The following is a 23981-nucleotide window of genomic DNA, read 5'->3' on the forward strand; positions in this document are numbered from 1 at the left end:
CACCAACTTTATCTGAGCCCCCAATATGGACCCCTTAAAAATCTCTTCTAGAAACGCCACTGGTTTTTAAGTAGGCCCTGACGCCTGCGTGATTTCAGAATGCTTTTTATCAGGCCTGCTTTAAGCTCATTTAGCTGCTGTCACCCTCCGCCTGGAACAGCAGGTGGTGCCATTGGGCAGGAAGAGGGAGCCTGGGCGGCTGCCACCGAGCGGCTGCTTTAGCCTCCTTCCCTGCTTCCCAGTCAGTAGCTCTCGGAGGACGGGGTTCAGCACCACGGACAGCAGCAGTTTGCTTCGCCGCAGCATCTCCGCTCCTCTGCCCCTGGACTGACACGCAGACCTCTTGACAGTAAGTCACGCCGAGAATGATTCTGCTTATTTTTGTCTTCATTTATTTATCATGTTGGTCTCGTGAACAGGAGCTGCATCAAAAGCGGCGCATAGGACTTTTCCACTGCATGGTGACTAGAGATAGGCTCCGGGGCGGCTCTGAGGAGAAGGGCGCAGAGAGTTAGGGCCCCCCCGGCCGTATCCCGTCTTCCGAGGCACCGTTAAACGTTGGTGAAAGTGAAATGGCTTGTGACGTGAGGGTGTGGCGGTCGCAGACACATTTTGTTGTATTTTTCTATTTACTACTTTCGCTCCTTACAGCACAACGGGTACGCATGCAATTATAGATGTACACCTTTGTGAATATGCCTTGCTTTCTGGGCATGGTTACATGCCATCTCGTTAATATTTGGGAGGGCCAAAATCTGCTAGAAACCGCTCTGTGATGAGCTGTGGGGGGGGGGGGGGGGGGAGAGGAGGCAGTGGCGTAAAGCAAAATGCCCCCCTCCCCCAACCCGCAGAATGTGATGAGGGGCGGCAGTCTCCAATATCTCCCGAATATTAATAGAATTTGGGCTCAGTGGGGGCCCCCTGAAGGGTTGGGGGCCCGCTGAAAGGTTGAGGGCCCCCCTGCACTTCAGGAGCTTGTGTTACGCCCCTGAGATGAGGGCGGTTTTCATTGGGGTTTGGAGAACACACAAGACACCAAATAACGATCGGGTGTGTGGTTTGTACATTGTATTGTATGCTATATATGTTTTGTATATATGTTATTGTGTTGTACATTGCGTTTTGCTTATTGCAATGTGTGTTGTGCATTGCTGTAGAATTTTGAGTTTTCTTGTGTAGCGCTTTGTATTTTTCATATTTTATGATACCGAGTGGTGCGTTCTCTTGTATCGTAAAGTGTTTTCAATTGAGATGAAATTTATATAGCGCATACTACCCCTGAAGCAGCGTAGTGTATTGCTGTATACATTGAATTGCACTGTGCGGTGCTTGGCAATTAATTAAATTGTACAGGATATTATATTTACGGAATTACATTATATATGCGCATTATTTTACAGTCTATCGTGTATTTTATTATACGTCGAACTGCATTTCCTATATTATCGCGATGGGGATAGTATATATCACATTTAATAGCGGGGGTGTATTTGAGCTGGTCCCTTAAAAAATATTACACTCTGCGCTTCACGACCATTGTGTTATTAATGCATTTTATGACATGACGCCTTTTGCTTCGCACGTAGTGCCATCGCAGAGCACGCGGCGTGTCACATTAATACTCTTTAAGTACAGATTGTATGACAATTGCAGACTTGACAGGGTCAGCATTTATGGGCCTGGTAAGGCGCTGACCGATCCGGCGGTCTTGTCGCCAGACCAGTATATGCGCCAGCTGAGTAGGTGAGGTTGCAACATTACCTTGGAGCCGTACCACCCAAACCTGGCATGCTGGGCACAATAGGCATGGCGTGACTGTGGTTAAAATAGCAGGTTTCATATGAATTCCCCTCTAATCTAATGCCTGCCGGCTGCTGAATGTTTCCAGGTTGTTTTTTTGGATGGCTGAGTGGTCACGGTCTGCCTCCTCGTCTGGGTTATTTTCGAACATAGACCCGGCTGCACTGAGTCGACCAGGCATGTTCGGTGGCGCATTAGCATGCAGCGCGCGCGGCGCTCACGCCTCCGAGATCCGGCCGATGCCCCCGGGGTGGCAAGTGATTGACATGTACAATTGAATCGGACAGGGGCGCGCGCGAGGGACGACTGTGGTCGCCGGCCGTGCTCCCTCCCCTGCTCACCGATGTGTGCCTTGGCCTTTGTGTTTTCTTTAGGTCTGGAAAGCGAGGTGCCAGGATGGTGAAGCTGGGGAGCAATCTGAGCGACAAGAACTGCAAGCCGTCGTCAGTGGAGGATGGCTTCCAGACCGTGCCCCTCATCACACCCCTGGATGTAAACCACCTGCAGTTCCCGGCCCCGGAGAAGGTAAACAATGGAAGCACGCACGTGAGGCCACCGGATCTCAAGACAGACAAAAGATACACAGATAAAGATGCACACGCGTTGTGACACTCAGACACACACAAGTAGGCACAAAGATAGACACAGTAACACGCACAAATAAACAACCAGAAACGGATACACTAACACAGAGACGGATACAGGCACACGCCACGTTCCCAAACAAGCCAGCACACGCCCAAATAGAGTAACGGAAACATACGCAAGTATACACAAGTATACACTATATAATACTAGCGCACACACTCACACATACACCAACACACACAACAAAGTATGCAGTCGTATAAATACTCAGACTGACAGTGCCTTTCTCTCTCACACACATACACAAGCACACGAACAAAGAGCAACACGCACTCGTGCATAACACAAATCAAGATAGTCAGGCAGAGACGAAGACCAGCATGCACTTCCACGTGCACACGCAGATACAGGCCCGTTGTTATGTTTGTAGCTATTGGTAACTTCATTTGGTTGCACATTGCTCGTTATAGTGGACTGTGAGGCTTGGGTTTTACGGTGACGATTTGGTTGTGTTTTTCCAGTACCTGCCAGGAGATGAAAACCGGGGGGCTTATTTACAAGCCCCTTGCGCCACTTTTGCGTCACTTTTCCCATGTAAAAAAAAGACGCAAAAGTGGCGTAAGGGGCTTGTAACCCCACTAGCGCCTCATCAAAGTGGGGTTTTCTCTTTGTGGTGTTACACACCCAGGCCTTAGCAGACCTTTGTTGCAGATTAACAGTCAGCCGACCCTGGCATTAAGCTACAGCGAACCAGCGTGTTAGCTCAACGACGCCCCCCTGATCTCGGCTGTCTTTTGTTCTGCACTGGGACCGTATTTTCCTGGGCGCTGACATCAGCTGCCAGTTACCTCCGCGAATGGCAACAAACAGTGTTAACATCGATCGTGCTCCCCGGAGCTCCCCACAGCATGCAGAATGGAGACCCTCCTCGCTTCCCGTCCTGTGGCCCGGGAGTGGATGCTGCCTCGATCCGTCCAGCCCTCAGCTGGGTCTGTCTGTAAGGAGGAGCAATACACAGCCACGTTGGTCCAATCATCTGCACGGGCTTTGGTGATACATTTGGCGATAGATGTGTCCATCTCCGATTTACGCCAGGGTTTTTTTTTAATGACATATTTGGAAAGATTTGCTAGGAGGTAAATGTGGAGGTGCAGAGGAGCACTGGCAGCCCTCAACCTTTTGAACGGGTGCAGCGCCGAGGCTAGGATTGCACCCAGCCTGATGCACATGTATTGGAAACCTTTCCGAAGAGGTTCACACCTATGTGCTCTCTAGAGGGTAGTTACTTAGGCTGTGGTGCGTCTGTTCCAAATAACATAGACCTACTAGGTCAGTGCAATTTCTCAATACCTGGATGAACAAAGAATCAAAACAGGTGTCGGAGTGACAGCTGCAGGATTTCCACGGTGCTGGCATGGAATATCACCTAAGTGAGAATGGTGTCAGAGCTTGCATATTCACTCACTCATCCACCTGTACATTCCTCTCAGAGAGTTAAGAACCTGGGCCAGACATCTGCCTGTAACCTGCATATCACTCATGGCTTAACTGATCATGTCCTGTGAAAGATGAAAGCTTGCCCAACTCTGCAATGCTGGATCTGTCCTGAGGAAATGTAAGATTGCACTTATTGCCTTTTGTGAGACAGGGAAGCTCGCTTTGCTACTGCCCTGCTTTACTTATTAATGACTAAAGAGGCAAGTCAGTTGTCTTGTTTCCTTCTATATTAGCCTTTTATTGTTATAGATGGGGCAGCATTATGGTCCACTAAAGCACACACAAGAGAGGTTGTTGTCCAGTGTGCATCCTAAAATATTTCATGGTACTCTCAAATGTGGTGATCATGAAAAGGAGACAGAGAAGAGAAAAGGAATTACCTAAATTCACGCTGTTTAGTCGAGCTTGGAAGCTGGGATTGAAATCAGGTTTCACTTCAGATATCACATTCTTTCCTGCTTCTACCCCAAGTGAGATTTTATTAGCGAAAAAGGGGCAGATGGGTTATCTTGTGGCTCCTATTTAAGACCTCTGCTGCTGTCCTAGATCTAGCAAAATTACGATCTATTAGACCATATACAAGAGAGGTTTTTATACACTGCACTTCCTGAAATAAATTAGTTCGAGTTGCTCTGAAATGTGATGACCACTGAAAAAGAAGCAGAGGTTAAGATTAGTAATTGTCCTGGGTCACACATGATGGACAAGCTGAGAAGGTGTGACTGAAACCAGGGTCCCTGGGTCACAGCTCCACAACTAGTTTTGCCCTGGGCCCAATAAAAGCTTTCGACTGGCCGGGCAGTGCGTACTTTATAAAAAGAAGTGCCTGGGCCCTTGTCTGGAGGCCACTGCAGCTTGCACCACCCAATGCTCCACCTAGTACTGCCAATGACAGTACTATCACTACTAGCCATTGCACTCGTACAGATGTGACAAATCAGACCTTATATATACATTAAAATGACTAATACATGCCTTCCAGGATATCCTTACAGCTTAGGGTGCAGGTATTGGTGATTTTAATGTATATTTAATTATTAAACAACAGCTGCTGCGCGCCTCAAAAAAAAAACAGCACCACCATGTGGCAGGCTGTCATAAGTGCCAGTGTTGTCCATAAAGTGCAGGTGCCGAGCACTGGAAACCACTGGCTAAAATTACCTACTGAGCCCGGGCATGTTATGCAAGGGAATAAAATTGCAGTAGCAGAAAGGGTTCACTAATTTTAATAAAGGGAACTCAGAGTAGTGATAAAATCTAAGGGGCTAAAGTGAAATAATACAAAATGCACTCTTTTATCTAAAAGTTTGTACCTCAGCTACTAATAAAGTGGTAATTACTAACATTTGAAGAATAAGAGGAGGCCCAGAGAGAGTCAAGAGCTCTTTCCTTAAGCCTCCAGAGCACTGCATTTCCAGACAGGATGAAACACAAATGAGGCTGAGGAGAATTATGGGGCCAGGTGATCACCGCCTCGCCAGGTGATCATTGCTCTATTGATGCTTACAATGAGACAGGAGTTGCCTTTGTGTGGGCAATATAGTTTGCAGCCTCAAGGTCTATACACTCCTACTGTCTACGCCCAGTCATTGGTGAGCGTGACTTGGCACCATGGGTATGGTCTGTTGCATAGTACAGTCTGGGGTTGCAGCGACTCACCATAGGACATATGTTGCATACTGACAACCTCCCCAATGAAGCAATGCCAGGCCTGCCCTATCGCCCTTCTGAGACTGGTGAACGTGCCCTGTGAAGGAGGGATTGTTTCACAATATTTGACGTGAGATACCTGTGTTCCTGGGGAAGACATCAGAGCCTAAAGAGCCAATATTGAAACACCAAAACATGTTGATGGAAAAGAAATAGGGCCCTTGCTCATCCATCCTGTTTCTGATAATGTGGTAGTAATACTGTAGTTAAAACATTTCTAGAAATTAGTCATCACACAAAAGAGAAATGCGTGCGACAAAAACAACTGGCAGACCTAGAGTCACGCAAGGCGTCCCTGGTGTTGCAACTCGACCGGGACCCCAGCCCCTCTCTCCAATGCAACTTGTTACAAGTGCAACAAACAATACAGCAATATCTAATGGGTGAAGCCAAAGGGATTTGGGAGGCGTCACAACATCGGATATACCAATGGGGAGATAAGTCGAGTAAAATGCTTTACAGTCTATGCCAGGTAGACAAATCCCCCGCTGCGGTCCCCACTATACGTGATGCCGAGGGAGTCTTATGTTCATCTCCAGAACTGGTGGTTCGGGAATTTGCACGGCATTTCTCCTCACTATAAGAGCGTCGTGAGCAGCTCTCTGAGGTCCAAATAGCGGAATTCCTTATAGAAATCTCACCTTGAAGGCTCACGGACCATATGCGAGACCAACTAGAGGCCCTTATCACCATAGATGAGCTGAGCGGGGCCTTGAATGCTATGCACCCAGGGCGGCCCCCGGACCCAATGGATTCCCTATGGAGTTCCTGAGGCCGAATATACACGTATTAGGCCCCCTACTTGCTGGCAGCAATACAGGATGCACAAGAGCAAAGTATATTACCCCAGGATTGGCGTCACGTGGAGATAGTTCTATTCCTTAAACCGGGTCACCCTTCGGAGGACCCTTCATCATACCGCCCTATTTTTCTTATCAACTTTGAGCCTAAATTATTAGGGAAGGTCCTGGCTGATCCCCTACAGACTTGTGTGTTGGACTCAATTCACCCGGACCAATCGAGTTTTATGCCTCATCGGGCTATTCGCCACAACATACGAAGAGTACATAATGCCATAGCGATGGCCCCAGCATTTGGACGCCTGGCAGCTATACTATTAGCTGACATAGACAAAGTATTCGATTCTGTCAGCGGGGTCTATCTATTCAAATTACTTGAAGCTGTAAACTTTGGCCCTCGCTTAATAGCATATGTCCGTTTGTTCCACACTAACTTAACGGCATCTGTTCATATAGTCGGACATCACTCAGCCCCCTTCCCAGTTCACAGGGGCACGAGACAGGGTGGCCCCCTATCCCCACTGTTGTTCACCCTAGCAGTGGAACCTTTGGCAGCGTGGGTTCGGAGCAAAGTGGGGCTCCGTGTATTTGAATGGGTTCAGTCAAGATCAGACTACAGTGCGCTATACGCGGATGACGTCCTTTTCTTTATGACTGACCCGTGGTTTTCGGGGCCCTGTATCTTACAAATCCTCAGAGTGTTTGGGGAAACTACTGGTCTGCACACCAACCCTGCAAAATCTGTGCTTTTCCCAGTATGCGGTAAGCAGGGGCGGGGCACCTGGGCGACGCAGCTGTCGCACGCGACAGGAGGTTTTAAATATTTGGCCATCTTCATGTCGCCATGCCCTAAGATCTCATTGGCAAATAATATCAACCCGCTACTTACGAGTCTAAATAGCGAAACAGTAATATGGTCCTTCCTTCCACTCTCACTATATGGACGGTCAGCCATCTTTAAGATGGTTTCTCTACCCAGAATTCTCTACAGACCCGTACAAAATTCCACATTCCGGGTTTGCACAAGTGAATGCCGTACAAAATAAATTTCTGTGGAACTGAGGGGCGATCAGGGTAGCGCTGCACACCGGCGCACAGTCCACGTACTATAGGGGTATTGCAGCAGCAGATATTTATGCATACTATGTGGCCTCTCACATATTGATAATAAACAAATGGTGGTACAACTCCCCAACTGACCCGGCTTTTGCGCTAGAGCACGCAGCAATGAAAGGGGCTTCCCTTCTTCAGTTCCTATATAGCTCCAGAAACGTAGAAATATTACATTGAAATCTTTTCAACAGCTACAAGTAGAATTCCAACTACAAAGGACACAATTTTACAAATATATCCAATTACGCCATGCTTTGAGCCCCTTGATTCATGCTTTAGAGACCCTACTGGAATTTCATCCTCTTGAGGGTTGCCTACTGATGGGGGATTTGGGGTTACATAAAATCCGGCAAATATATCAAACACTGACAACACATACATGGACGACACTGGACAAGACTAGAAGAGCATGGCAAGAAGATATTCCTGACTTGACGGACGATGACTGGGCTGAGGCAATTGCTAGACCTCGGGGCGCTGCTGTGTCCACACGATACCGCCTTATATAATTCAAGTACATACACCGTGCATACTACACACGGGCCAGACTCTGGAAGATGGGTGTTATCCAGTCCCCTACATGCTTAAGATGTGAGAGGGAGGATGGGTAATGTTTACATACTGTCTGGAGCTGCACTGGGTTGCAACACTTTTGGCACAAGGTATCATCTTGTCTAAGCAATGTATTATCATGGGAACTCTCACTTTACCCACGACTTTTCCTCCTGCACAGTACCGATGAGATAGGGGGAAATAAGTACAAACAACATCTGCTCTTTTTGGCCCTTACTATCGCCAAGCGCGATGTTGCCCAGCTGTGGAAGGGGATTTCTCAGCCGACTATAGGCAAATGGAAGGCCCAGCTAGACAGATGTATGGGTGCAGAGATTGTGGTGTTCCTGGCCCATGGCTGCCCCCAAAACATGGGATAATATGGACCCGCTGGGCGACATATCGTGGGATAGACCTTACCCCTCTACCATCTTCAGACCCCTGACAGGAGTCACTACTTATACACACATCCACTGACCAAATCGTTCCATACTATGTAACAGCCCGTAATTCTATGAATGTATCCTTTGTACAATTAATGGAATCTAGTACAGTCTCCATTATGTTCATGTTGTGTAACCTGCATGTACTGCAGGTATTGCAATTGTTTAAAAACTCCGGTACTCCTGATTTATCTTATTTCTTACAGGTACTTGTAGGGCTAGGACCCAGATTCCTTCAGGAAAGCCGAATACAATTTGTTATTACAAATAGGTCTGACAGTTTAACAAAAAGAGTACATAAATGTAAAAATAATTGACATGATCTCATCCAAACTAGGGAACCAATAACTAGGTAACTGTACCACCAGTGGACACTAGTACTCTTGAATTTTTCCCAGTGCATGATATGGAATCCTCTGATAAAGCATACAACATTAGGTAGGTGAGCATTCAAAATCGTATATAAGTACATGAATGTATGCCAATTCTATAACAGTTTGGCTGTTTCTTGCAGAAGTCTTGTACTTCCTCTTTCTTTATGTCCATTTACAAAAATTATGCAACACCTCTCACTCACTCTTCTATGCATTAGATACCTATATTGTACCTATCCTGATTGTGTGAGAGAATCATGTGATGTTCTTTCTGCTGCTGCTACCAGTTCTTAACTTATCATTTGTGTTAGAGAAGGTTGCACTGTGTATTTTGTATCTTTATTGTGTTGTGAAGCTCAGTATAAAACTTTCCACTCTACATTAGAAAAAAAGACCCACAGTGTCAAGGCTTGTTTCAATGCATGATGTGAGTGAAAGAGTGAACCCTCACAAAGTATGTTAGCAGACTTTGCTTTTGAATTTACACGTGAAACAAACTGTTTTAGAAATGGAGTACGCAAATTTGTAAAATTTTAAAAAGGATCTTACAAGTGGCTCCATTACATGTATAACACAGCCAGCCAATTTTTGGTATTTTAGCCAACATCACTTTGCATGCTGTTTGATCCCATAAAGAAACTGTTAAAAGCAAAACTACAAGCCCCTCAATGCAACATGCTCTGGCTGAAAAAGATACATGCTGGTAATCTAAGTTGTAGCGCCAAAGCTCAGAGTTGTAAAATGCAAAAAAAGTTACATTTACTTAGTTTAGTTCCTGCTTTTCAGCCTTTTTTCGTATAGGCAATCATGGGTTAAATAGCCCAGTGGGTGAGAGGGCAGAGGTAGTAGTCGCTATGCAAATGCCACATTCTTTTGCTAATGGGCTAACATTAGCACTCCTTGGTAACCAGCTTGCTGGAAGGACATATTTACCAGAACACTGTGATCATCAGCAAGGGACCTGTGTCTAAAGACACAGACCAAAGAAGAAAAGTAATGACCTTTCACCCCCTCTTCTCCCGCCCATTCCCGGCGGTTTGCCTGATTTAGGTGGTGCGCTCACAAAAGCTCACTGACACACCCTGCCTCAACAAGTGCAGCACAGACTGCAGGTGCTGCCCGCTCAAGTGCATCTCTCCCAGATTTGCTCCAATGCAAATCTTTGAAAACAAACCATAAGACAGATGGAGTACATTTGCAATGCCTTGGGTAGCCTCCTGATTTGCTCTAGAGAAATTCTTTGTGAATCATCCTCATTGTTGTGCGTTTGAGTGTGAAGTTCACTGCATGGCTTTGTATTTTTGTGCTGCATTTTGCAATGCCTTTTTCTGACTCCCTTAATGTTTTCCTCCAGTGAACTCAGCATACAGAGAGACCCTGGGAGGGACTTGATAGTTTAACAATAAATGTTTGACAACAGGGTCTAGAGCTCTTTAAATGTACTACACCCAATGTTTACCCCAGTCTGAGTGAGGGTGGCTACTTCTGTCTCATAATAAATAACTATAAACAGCCATAGACCTGATAATGCGGGGCATAATCCCCTTTCTTTTGTAGAGCTGGTAGTGGTGGGTAACTGACTCTACCCACCTGCTGGTCTAAATAATTTAACCAGTCTTATCCAATCTTAAATGCCCACAATTTTTTTTTATAGTTTTATAAACATCAGTTTGTCAGTCACCTCCTTACAAATATACCCCCTACTGAAAAGGTGTATAAAAAACTTCTCCTGTCTCATGCCAGAATGGGAGAACTCTGGCTGTGGTGGCAATAATTTCAGTTTGTAGCAGGAACATGTTACCTCCTTTCCTTCAGGAAACTGTCTCCTGGCTCTTCCTTTTGTGGATTAGTTCTCTGCCCCATAACTGGGGTCTTTTGCTTATCCTCATATCTAGGACGTGTATGCAATGTGTTTGAGCACTTCAATATATGGAATAAATTATGGCTTTCTATAAGGTCTCTCCGTGCATGTATACATATTGCGGTGGTCTCTCTACGGGTTGTCCTTTGTCCATCTGTGGACATAAAAGCATGCACTTTACTATTGCTCATACACCACTCTCCGAAACTAGAGTTACCAGTTGGGTGGCAGAATGTTTCTCTTTCCTTCCATTGTTCAGAATAGGTTCCCCAATTCAAGGGAAATTCACTTCTCCTTCCATTTCCTCTGATTCGCCGTTGGCTAGCATCAGTTGTTCTCTGGTTGTAACGTTCTAACTCCAATAAACATTCTGACCATGGCCAGCTCAAAGTGGCTCAACGTGTGAAATAAACAAACATCATAATTTCTAATAAAGGAGTACCAGTCTTGCTCATTGAGTTTTAATTGAACTCCAACCAGATTCCAGGAAGTCAGTGAGAGACTTTCCTTAAAATTAGAATTCTGGTGTGACAGCATGCCTTCCGTACCTACCACCGCCATCATGATAGCATTAGCTAGATTGGGGATAAGTGCACTAGAGGTATTTATGAAGCATAAATTAGGAAGGGGGTCTGACTCTGTACTAGCCCCACCTGGATAAAGTGAACTGGCACTGGGTGGAAATAAGTGGGTCTCCTGTAAGTCTCCGTCAACATATGACTGTCAATGTGAACAAGTCTGGGTGTGGCTCTAATCAGCAAGGCTGAGCCCAATAACTACGAGAACAAAGGAGTGCCAATGCTGATGCAATCAGTCAAAAAACCTTTTACTCGACACGGAAGAAAATTTCAAACAACCATGGAGGTACTATTTAATAGTATTTATTATGAAAATTCTTCCTCTAATTTGTGTAAGGAAAATTTTTTTTAGATACAAAATTCAGAAGCCGTCGAAACCACTTAAAGTACAAAAACGTACAAACATTTAAAGCAAACTTTGTAAAACAGAACAAAATTATTGAAAGAGAAAAAACTACATTACATTCATCTGCCGAAGTGACAGACTGAAAATCATAAGCCACCATTCATACACCACTCCTCATACAACCAAACACCCAATCACACGTTTTTTCTTTCGTTTTATTCAAATTGACCCACAGGTCAATCAAACCTGGTGAAAGTTTAGCGAAATTGTTCGAAGGTGCATATCCGTACTTGTTGATCTAATCGTTCACAGTTCAACGACATTCATATGGATGCACCAAGTTTTAATTACCACCAGTGTTTGAAAACAAAGGAAACTAAGTTAAACACAAAAAGCAAAAGGTCGACGCGTTTCGAACCCCTGATCCTTGTTTACAGGTGGGGGGTTCTCCTGAGGACCAAGATTCAGAGTGGCAGCATGAATAAAGATTCTTCGACATGAACCAACTTTAATAGACTCTCCGCAAAAGCGCAAGTGCTTGCTTGAATGGCAGATGGATATCTTTATGAACTGGCGACGAATCGCCAGGTTCTGTCTTCCGCCGCAAAGAGCAGAGCGCTCCGCCGAAAATACAAGATTCGGCTTTGCCGTTCCTATTCGCTAAGACTCCAGCGCTCCGGGACAAGAGACATCCCAGAGACGTTTTGATCAAGTTTTCCCACCTTTGCGATTCGTCGCCAGTTCATAAAGATATCCATCTGCTGTTCAAGCAAGCACTTGCGCTTTTGCGGAGAGTCTATTAAAGTTGGTTCATGTCGAAGAATCTTTATTCATGCTGCCACTCTGAATCTTGGTCCTGAGGAGAACCCCCACCTGTAAACAAGGATCAGGGGTTCGAAACGCGTTGACCTTTTGCTTTTTGTGTTTAACTTAGTTTCCTTTGTTTTCAAACACTGGTGGTAATTAAAACTTGGTGCATCCATATGAATTTCGTTGAACTGTGAACGATTAGATCAACTAGTACGGATATGCAACTTCGAACAATTTCGCTAAACTTTTACCAGGTTTGATTGACCTGTGGGTCAATTTGAATAAAAAGAAAGAAAAAACGTGTGATTGGGTGTTTGGTTGTATGAGGAGTGGTGTATGAATGGTGGCTTATGATTTTCAGTCTGTCACTTCGGCAGATGAATGTAATGTAGTTTTTTCTCTTTCAATAATTTTGTTCTGTTTTACAAAGTTTGCTTTAAATGTTTGTACGTTTTTGTACTTTAAGTGGTTTCGAAGGCTTCTGAATTTTGTATCTAAAAAAAATTTTCCTTACACAAATTAGAGGAAGAATTTTCATAATAAATACTATTAAATAGTACCTCCATGGTTGTTTGAAATTTTCTTCTGTGTCGAGTAAAAGGTTTTTTTACTGATTGCATCAGCATTGGCACTCCTTTGTTCTCGTAACATATGACTGTCAGCACCCAGAGCCTTTGAAATATAAGGACAAAGGGATAAGATGATTTCCTTTTACTGAGAGAAGACTTCACATTTTGAACAAATCAGTGTTGTGTTTGGCCTTGACTTCCCAGCTGTGCCTTAAAAGTGGGATACATCCTAGGCCTCTGGACTTCATACTTTGCAAGGGCATGGAGAAGACTTTGCACAGCTGTGTAGAGCAGAGGTTTGTCTGCCACATAGCCTTTGTTGGAGATTGTCATTCCTCAGGCAGGAGCAAAGCATGCATACCCAGAGTCAACTGCTGCTGTGGCGAAGTTCGTATAAGAGGAGTTTGTCTGACCTGTGAGAAGAGGAAAGCTCATATGATGTATTAATCTGCACCGTGGGTGCCAAAACAAACCGAGCAGTGAAGGAGCAACAATATCTTAAGACTGGATGGAAATTCTAATGTTGCTCGCCTGGACTTCTCACCTGTTTGTCTGAATCTGCGGCTTGGATGAATAACAACTGTCTGAAGCTTAAAGCAGTCTAGATGCAGGAGATGCTTATGGCACCCCTCACCAATCACTCTGGTCTGCTGCCTGTGTCCTAATTCACAGAGATACTGCCTTTCTCTTTCATCTGGAGCATAAAACCTCAGTGTTTATTTTAACAGAAATCTCTCTGTCAAACCCCACATTAAGAGGTGGGTTCCTCGTGCTTTGTTCACCACAAAATTGAGAAAAGGTACTACCATTTCTCCATCGGGACACTCATTTGATTGTGATTCATTCCATTCTAGAGTTCAGATTAGACTATGCTAATGCCTTATATCTCGGCCTGCCAGAATAAGCTGTTCATCTGCTACAAATGGTCCAGAATGCATCAGCAAGACTCCTGCTCAGTCTTATCACTCTGCTTTCATTTAAGACCACCCAAACGAACCATTCGTAAGCGGGCTCTGTTTAAGAACCTCCATGCTTGTAGTAAAGTGCACAGTCCTGCAGCTATTAAAGATTTGCTCCTGCGCTACACCCGGGAGATCCCCCTTTACTCTGCCAATTCCTCCTTGTGCTGCAGTCTCACAATGACAATAACTCCACATGGAGGCTGTTCAATTGCTTTTAGGGTGGCCTTAGATTGCAATGCTCTTTCACTAGAGCTACGAGCCATTTCTTATTATGTTAAGTTTCGAACAGCTATAAAAACCTGACTTTTCTAGATGTAAGGTGGGACTTTGTTTTGTCCTCAAATTAGCGCCGGGTTGCTTGAGGGCATTTGTGTGCTTCAGGAAAACAACTTTAGAGCTGCAGTGAGGCTTTCCCTCTACATCTCTGGTGATCGTAAAACATCTACAACAAGAGAGCTGTAGGTCTTTTCTTCACAATACTACTATCAAAGTTGTCACTTGTTGGCTGTAGACATAATAGTGTTTCCAGAAATGTTTCAGCCAGCTCTCTAGTTTGTGGTTCCGGACATATCACCGGTTAACATCATGGCTTGACCCCCAAACCTAAAGTCCAGTATCCAGTTGAAACTGGTGAATCTTTGGGACTTTGTGTATGTCCCGGCCTCATGTTTCCCCCAAAAGAAAGTCTTGACTCCACCCTGCTATGTTTGAGATACTGCTCCCTAAACTTTGACACTCTACAGGATGTCACAGTGAATGCCTATCCCTCATTACATTTTCCCATAATCGGAACAGTGGGGCAGATTTACAAGCCCCTTGCACCACTTTTGCGTCATTTTTAACATGGGAAAAATGATGCAAAAGTGCCGCATGGGGCTTGTAAGTCTGCCCCAGTGAGACCATTGGGGCTGTTAATTGGTATCAAACTGTACTCTGTCCTGACTGGACATAGACTTCAGGATGGTCGGTAGCTACTTGTAACTTTTCTACGAGACTTCAGGCACCTTAAAAATGGCCATTTGCTTGGCTGGAATGTGATCTTTATTGATTGGATGGTGAGTTTTAGGTGAAGTAATTGTTGGATTTTTATTTTTCCTAGAAAGTTAACTGAGGACGCTTAATCCAACTGAGTTGTCCAGACCAGGAACAGATCTTTGACATTGAATCTATTACATGCTATATAATGTGCTATCCTGTATCTGAGATGGGGCGTATCATGGTCAGCAAGATTGGAGGGGTGTGAGCTTCAGATTTTCCAACAATCATACTGGCATATAATGTTAAAATACATTATACAACAAGCAGGGCACATGAGAGGGGCTTAGGGGCAGTGGAAAGAGAGAGGAATGTGGATTGGTAGGAGTACTAAATGAGAGAAGACACACTATTTTATAAAATAGCCAACATTTTTGAGGAGTTTCAAAATAGAGAAAGGGAGGGATTTTGTGCATTTTTGTTTGTGTGTATGTAAAAATCCAACAGACACCTCATCATACTCGACTGAAAGCGCCTGTACCCAACTACTTATCAGAAAATTATTTGGGGGGGGGGTGTATTGTAACACCCTAAACACCCCCCCCCGAAGCTACGCCCCCTGTTTCCGAAATTCCTACTCCTAGAGTAAGCCTCAACCTCTTGAAGTCAGGATCCATTAAAGTCAAGTGCTGAAAGGGAGGAACTTGCTATCCAATTGGTCTGTAATAGTATTGATGACCTGATACTCCAGTACCACTCAGCAGTAGTCACGCAGCACATTGCCTAGTTAACCACTGACATTACAGAAAGCCCTCGCCAGGGGAGAATTGCGGGTGAGGGATTGTTTGATGAACTGGCAGAGTTTGCCTTTTAAAATGTTTTTTCAGATCATCAGAAGACTGCTTTCAAAGTTTCAAGTCTTATTAAAATGATGTAAAACCTAGGGCTGTTTGTTGGCACAGCAGGTATGAAGGAGAGGCCCCGCCCCCTCGTCTGGCCCACTTTGTTATTCTACTGTTTGTTACTGGCATCAATAACTCTCCATCGCGTATGTTCGATTTATGTTGAGCTATTTCAATACTTTCTTGCTCCTCACATCTGTCAAGCAATTTAAATGCTAATATCAGGAAGCTAATCTCTCTCGCCAGCAAAGAGTTATTTTCTGTGTGGAATCATTGCAGTGGACAAAATGGCGGCCATTTCCATTCCCATTTGGGGACCGGATAGCTGTGGGGATTACACTCTGTCCTTTTGTAGAAACTGACAAGTACCTCTATTAGTTTTACTGGTGAAGGAATAACCTCGAAGTAAATGGGAAATAACACTCGGTGCTTTTGTGGAATGAAAGCTGAGTGCCCTACAAAGAGGAGATTTAATATATCAGAACGAGCACATTCGCACCGTGGAAAGAAAATACAGATGACATGTTGTTACAAAAGTGTGTGACATATTACTTCACTCTGTGGCTCTTGTGCAGATGAGAACCGGGAACCATAACGGCACGAGATGCTAATGCCTGGATTTAGTGCATTATTCAATTTAATAATAATAATACTGATATTTGTAAAGCGCGAACAGCTACCTCACAAGGAGGTGTCCCGGCACTATAGACCGCTGGTGAACCTGGCCTGGCTATCCCTGTGAGATGGTCCCTTTCTGGGTATCTCCAAGGTGAAACCAGGCATCCCCAGCGACTGTGGGGGGCCGTTGTAGAGATGAGGCAAGCTAATGCCCAGAGTTGCCGAGTGTGTTCCTGGTTAGAGTAGGTACCGAGGCGAGAATTATCAAATCCGTTTTTGACCCTGGTCCACAACCCTGCCGCGTCGGGAATTGAACCCTGGTCCCTGGCCAATTCTCTGCTTACAGGTCTGCCGCCTCTAACCAGTGAGCCACACCTCTCTACAAGTAGAACAGTTGTATCTTTGTTCTGCATTGATCCCGATTCATGGCTACCTCTTCTCCCATCACATACAAATCTTGCTGCAGTCAGTTCTTATCATCATGAGATTGTCTTTACACCCTTAGGAAAGGTTGTTTCACTGGATTCTTAGAATTCATTGGCGTGCAAACTACCAGTCACTATCAACTGCAACAGAGAATGTGGCACAACATAAACAGGTACGATGGGAAATACCCTGTCTTTGGTAATGCATTCTGGTAATGTTTTTGAGGCCAGATGTAAAAGAAGACCTATGGTCCAGAAAGCTGTTATTTGACCGGAAATGTTTGTCCCAGAATTTATCATTTCTGTTATACGCTGTTATAACATACTAAATGCGAACAGGTTTAAATGGGGTTCTTAAAAGCTTAAAACTGTGGGGCTTATTTATGAGCCCCTTCGCGGTCGGTGCGTCACAGCGCAACCAGCGGTTGATATTTACAAGCACACATAAATCCACCCTGCTCACTTGACGTGTTCTTGTAAATATCGCCCCTTTTCACCCAACACTTTGCGTGTAAGGGGTGTGAGATGGGTGTTGCTGTGGGTGTTCCCACACAACACCTATGCCCACTGATGCATTTCCAGATTTACGAGTAATCATAAACCTGGAAATGCATCAGAATGCTACGCCACCCCCAGGGGTGGCGTAGCGAAGCGCAATGAAGAGAAATATTTTCATTTCTTCTAGATTTTTTCCTCTTTCAATGCTTGCTCATTCTACAGCAGGCTTTGAAGGAGGAAATCACCTCCATTGATTGGTTTTGTGCAGGAAGGATTCCCTGCCTGCACAAAAACAATCTCCCCATGATGCAGGCATGTTGTAGTAAATATGTTGCATCCCTGTGCCTCGAAAGCAGCGTGGCTCAGGAGACTTGCAGCACCACGCTGTATTAGTTTCTTGTAACTAGGGCCTCGCATGTGTGGCCCAATTGCTGGCCAGAAAGGAGTAGCTTCTCTGAGCTTACCCAAACCAGAAAGACATGCCCAGTTTGAGCAAAAGAGAACGTAATTAAACATGGTTGCTGGAGGTGCTTGGAACTAAGATGGACCCAGTTACTCACTTGCCCAAAGTAGCATGGGTAAGGACAGCTTGAGAAGAGTGCTGCCAGCGGTAACATGTGAGAGAGTGGCTGTGTAAGCCTAGAGGTTGCGGAGGCTTTTAAGAGAAGCTAGAAGGCTGCTGTGAAAGATTATCGAAGACCTTGTGAGTACCTCTTTGTCTGCCTGTTTGGAGTTGGTGAGTGCCACTTTGTCCCTCTACAAATGAAGAGGAGGTGTAGAACCATGTGTCCCGGTACACGACTCCGCGTTGCAAGGAGAAACACAGGTGATCACTCATTAATGATGGTAATCTGGGGTGCAGAGGGTTGAGCAGATGAGGGTGAGAGGTCACTGTTGCCAAGGCAGAGCACTGACCCCTCAAGAAACCAGTTTTCAGGGCTTCCATGTCCTGGGATGATGACGCGTTCATCTTTGTGGTGCAGAGGCAGGTGCAGTGGTATGCCGAGGGCCGCTGAGCTCTTATGTACCTCTCCATAGTGCAATCAAAGCAATTTGTGCCTCTCAGGCCCAGCAGAGGTTATTGAGAGTTGGGCTTCTAGATATACCTCAGACCTCGCTTTGTTGGTGCTTAGTACTTAGCGCTGCCAGAAGGAGGATGCCCCCAGTCTTATACATATGTGGGCGAAATGAAGGTTTCTTGGAGGAAGTGCATACCATCAAATGAACACTGTCTGGCTGCCTTGAAGTGAAAGTTGCTATCCAGGTGGGATGACCAGAAGAGTGTGACACTACTTGGACTTCAGGGTGATCTTCTGAACGTGAATGGCACCAGAACTAAGAGGAGCGTCTTAGAATGGCAATGCAAGACCTCACAGTTTAGATGGTGTCAACTGTCGCATGAAGCTTGCCCCGACCTCATAGGCAAGGACTCCCAGGCAAACCACATTATACTTATTCTTACTACACAAAGATACAGGAAGATCAAGAAGAGAAGAAACACAAGTCTTGGGCTTCTTAGAGCTCTCCTGCAAGGATAACTGTACGAACTGCCCAGTCGCTCTCAAGATAGGCTTTCACATGTTCCTGTTGGAGGGGCTGCAGCAGCGTGGATCGTATATGGGTGATAATGTAGTTGAGCTGAAGAGAAGCATGAAAGGCCTCAGTACAGGGATGAAAGTCAACGTGTAGTTGGTCGAGTTTACGTCAGACACTAGCCAAGTAGTGAGAACATCAGTTGTGACCATGGAAGCCCAAATGAAGACACTGACAGAAAAAGGCTGAGCTCTGGAAAACAGATTCTGATGAGACAACATCCCTATCAAACACTTGAGAGAGTAGCCAGATGCTGATGGCATCTAGTCTGTATGCAGTCGCTATTGAGGAAAGTGCTGGAGGGAGAGGACACCCTTCATTGTATATGAAAATGGTCATAGAGTGGGAAAAAGTCTAAAAGGGCCATGGAGTGCCTGCGAGAGATTGGGGCAAACATTTTGTACTATCAATTTGAAGAACGTGCACTTAAATGGTTGAAGTTAGAGCGCTTCAGTTTGATGTTATCGCATGAAAAGGTGCAATGTTTATAATGCACCTTGATATCTAAATGGACTCAAGGATCTAACGGGTAGGTATGTGTAAACTTGATGCTTTGTCCCCACCACTAAGAGCTAATTGACCTAAACTGAAACAAGGTATATTATGTGACCTCACAAGTTGGAAATCCATCTTTATCATTTGTTGGGTCGATTTGATATTGATTGTATTATATCTCATTCAAGAGATTCCAATATCTGTCCTGAGACAAGACATCCTGGTCCTAAACCACGAAGGTAAACTTACACTTTTGTGTAAGTTATGATTTTTTGCCATTCACAATGCAATTTTACGAGTAGTATCTTTACAACAGCCTATCTTTTTATCTACAGAGTCTCTGCCACGAGTGTGGGGACTCCACAGTCGTAAAGATACTACTCGTAAAGTTCCTATGCAAAGTTTACCTTTGTGAATCAGGCCTCCTGTCTCTACAGAAGAAGCTAGATTAGTTTATTTGGGAAGTTGTAAGAGTAAGCATGCCAAGAAGGATTATGATGGTGAAAGGGTTAGGGTTTGTGGCGACCCTGATATTTGGAGATACCCTCAGGAGTCACATTTTAGGCAATTGCTGCTCAGGGTTGACTGGGAAAAGGACAAAAAAGGTCCCTATGCATCAAGTGATAGCAGACTTAGCCGTTTGGAGGGGCAGCCTACATTACTTGCTGATGCGATTGCGCAAACTGTCTTAGAAATGTGTGAAGCTGCTGCCAGCAAAATTAAGTTGACAAATGTACCCTCGCCCTTATCTTCAGCCAGGTTCTGACCCGCTCTGATGGAGAACTGATACATGTTAATTTTGGAGGGGGAAGAGGGAAAGCTCATATAACCTAATGCCATTTCTACAGATGTGCAGAGGGGGCAAGGGAAGTTGGGCAGGGGCCAGATTAGTTTTGGAAAGTTTCCTTAACTAGAAGGAATGGAGTAGATACATTTGGCTGTGCCAGCCGCTTTGAAAAGTGTTGCAAGTGGTGAATGCTTTCTCTGTGTTAAAGATGTCGAATCCTCAATAAAAATGTTTGAAAGTTAAAAGCTGAAATACCAAATCGCCTTCGGTAAAGGTTCTTCCTAATAATACGGCACTCATTCTGCAGAAACATTTGGACAGATAACACAATCGTCCGATCACAGAACTACTTCTTGATAGATACTCTTCTGTGGGCAGGCTTACATCCCCGTTAGTCATCTCCGGGTACATCTCAACTTAAGACATAGGCTGGGCGGAGGTGGAGTATTATACATTCATTAATTTTCTCTTTAAAAAAGAATCACTTTTCTCTCTGTCTTTGAGATCATATAAATGTTTCAAAAGGGCGAACTTCAAGAAGCAAAAAAAGTGGTGTGCAGAGGTTTGTTGAGATATTTCAGGGGGTGGATACACAAGTGTCTGAAGGCAACTGGGGCCGTTAAGCAGGTGAACTTGAGCCTGACACTGATTCTAGGTTAGATACAATTGAGGACACTTGTGATGCTCACTTTGGTTTCATCGAGTGTTTCCCCCCTTCCACGTCCTTGCCACTATTTTAGCTATTCAGAGCCTCACTTCTTGTACAGCAACATTTGTCAGTATTCTTTTTAGACAGCGTTCAGGACCTGTTATCCTGCCGCTCTTTGTTGATATGACAAAGGTATCTTAAACTAGGCTAGAAAGTGCCTTAAGATGCTTAGACATTCCATCCCCCCTCCTCATTACTGATAGGACTGCCTCGACAAGGGGATCACTACATCACCTCTGCACATTAAAGTCCTGTCTCCTTCAAACATTTGAAGCTGGGCTGTAACTGCGACTCAGCTTAATCACAAGCCCCTCAATCGAGACCCAATTAAATGTGGATTGGCTCCCTAAACTAGACCTTCTTTTTACCCAGTTTTTTCCAAAGGCTTGCTCAAAATGTTAACACGATTGGAGATAATATATGCCATGTCACCAAATGTACTGTCTTAGCACCTTCAAATTGAAGGATGCCTACTTCCATAGATTGATTTAGCATAATCTGAGTTGGAACTCATCATGTTAGCGTCTTGGGGGCGCTCCTAGTACAACGCGTTACCTATTTAGCTTGCTTCAATCTTCCTATAACTTATTCATTAAATTATAGCAGTTACTAGCAATTCCTTCACAGCTTCTATATATACTTCTCTTCCCACAATTCGGAAATAGGCTGGTCAGGGTTGCTTTTTCTATTGTTGCTAGAAGTCCCTCAGCCATGATGACTAAAATGAGGTTGCACTAGCTGATCCGCTAATTGCTGAATTCAGTTTGGGACCACCAAATATAGTACTTCCAGGTGCCAAATTAACGATCACATTAAACCAGACGTAGTGCTAAAGTCTGATCTAACGTACATGTTAGTATAAAGTTTACTTCAGAAAGCCACCAGTTTCATGCCCCAAAGACATAGTAGCCGTTTCGGATTAACTGCAGCAGTTGTCAGCTGAGACAGCCTGCTGTCCTCCTGCCAGGAGGTGTGAATGGCTCCCAGGAAATGGGAACAGAAGGCTTGTTGGTGGGAGGAGGTGTGAACCCCTCCTGACAAGATGGTCAAAGGCCTGTGGCTGCAGAAGGCCTAAATTCAAAGGACCAGCCCCTGTCACGGGCAAGTGCGAGACTCACTTTAGCCCGTCCTCTCTTTTTCAAGATAGACATGCTGGCATCTGTTCCAGAGGTGGAATCCCTGTTGCAGAACTGGTTTTCCAGGAGGAGTTGCTCATTATACTGGACGCACCTCAGGGGTGTGACTTACCTCTGACCAAGGGAAGAAAGGTTCTGACATCTTGGATATGAGCAGAGAGATGCACTGAGGGATTTATTGTCAATGCCCCAGAACTTAATGCAAGAGTGGGTAGGGTTGCCCATGGGAATTTTATTTTCATTGGCTAGAGAGTCCTCCCCACCTACAATCTCTAAACTGGCATAAAAGTAGCACCTCTGGGTACCAGCATCGGAACACGACTGAAGGACTGCACGTGCTTAACCTGTGGACCTCAGAAAGACTGCACCGGCTAAGCCAAGACAGGACTTCTTCTGCCGTTAAAGTCATGGAGAGAGACCCCAAGGGCTGTACGTGCTCCCTCTTGTGCCAAGGACCAGTAGGTGGACTCCAAGGACTAGCCTCTTGTATCTGCAAAGTGCCCAGCTGACAAGTTACACCTGGACTTGCCCTGGACCCTGATGGTGCAGTCCAGGAGATCAAGTCCTAGCCCTTAACAGGTCCCCCTCAGATCCTGGGCCCTCAGCTGCTGCTAGGGTGTGTTCTTCCCCTAAAATGAATTACAACTTGCAAGCCTAGAGCTCTAAGATAATGTTTTATTTTAAATGAAGAACCAGAGACTAATACACTATCACTACTCAGCTGTTGATGTTGAATTCTTTCTGAGATGCTGATTTCAGATTGCACCCACTGAAAAGACTTGCCAGTTTATAGATAGCCTCGAACTGCCGTCGAGAGCCAAGGCTCATACTGGAGTGATGGACTTTGCCCATGCGCTGACCTCAAGCCTAACACTGAATCTAACCTCAGAGGACCCCACTGGCAAGCCAGTTAATAAGAAAAAGAACAAAAAAAATTCTATATGTGAAGGTACAAGTTTGTCCGGGACAAACTCATCTTCTTCATCCATCCGGCGCTCCTTGGCAGCCAGCCTGAAACTTTGACTTCGGTCCAGACCCTCGCATTCGAGGCTCTAGACTAACGTTACAAGTGAAAATCAGTGATTTCTGAAACTTTGTGAGTGAATTGCACCGATTTATGAAAAATGTCACAAATCAAGATTATAGTTCCCTTCATCAGAATTTTGTAAATTTGGTGTCTATTAAAATATAGAAATATATACAAATTGTATAAATTGGAGTGGGTTATGTATTGTGACGGTTTTCTTACTTGTTAACTGTGTTGGCTTATTTTCCTTTGAGTTAAGCCTAACTGCTCTCTGCCACATCTAACTTAGACTGGGCTGAGGTTTAAATCAAAGTAACCTAACTGAACGTGATACAGAATATTACTTGGTGATGTCTTGCAGTTCACCCTAATTAAAAATACACGTCCTCACTAGTGTCTTCAGATTGCTAGATATATTCTGAAAAGGAGAGTTTGGCACCTTTCGAAATGCAAATAGATTAGGGCTGAGCCGTAGGTGCTGTGGTAGTTGTTTCTTTGTTCTTGTTACTTGCCTAGAGAATGTCTGGTGTATCCTCTTGGTCATGTTAGGTTTTGGGACATCCAGTAGGAGGCTAAAATTGCTTTTAGTGTATTTCAGCTCATGAGATGTTCCCAAGAACCTTTCAGGGAGGCACAGATGTGGAGCTTAATGGGTGACACTGACTTCAAGGGAGAGTTGATGAAATTTTTTGGGAATTGGAATTGCATAGACTCTTTTTAGCCTTTGATGAGAGAAGCTGCCGCATGAATAATAGCTTTAAGAGGATTTTGGGAAACCTGAGCGTAGGGCATTCCCCCCCATCATGGTAAAAA

At 44.7% G+C, this 23981-nt stretch overlaps 1 protein-coding gene across 1 annotated transcript in view; it reads left to right on the forward strand.

Annotated features, from left to right (window-relative positions):
* The first annotated feature begins 215 nt into the window (after window positions 1–215).
* The window catches only part of NSG2 (neuronal vesicle trafficking associated 2), a 224787-nt gene continuing 201021 nt past the window's right edge, over window positions 216–23981 (forward strand). Inside the window, exons 1-2 of the mRNA XM_085618092.1 lie at window positions 216–349; window positions 2175–2325. Of these exons, the coding sequence (XP_085474218.1) occupies window positions 2197–2325 (129 nt within the window). The 5' untranslated portion in view covers window positions 216–349; window positions 2175–2196. The remainder of the gene's footprint in view (window positions 350–2174; window positions 2326–23981) is intronic.

This window comes from Triturus cristatus, chromosome 7, assembly GCF_964204655.1.
Source record: "Triturus cristatus chromosome 7, aTriCri1.1, whole genome shotgun sequence".
Lineage (NCBI taxonomy): Eukaryota > Metazoa > Chordata > Amphibia > Caudata > Salamandridae > Triturus > Triturus cristatus.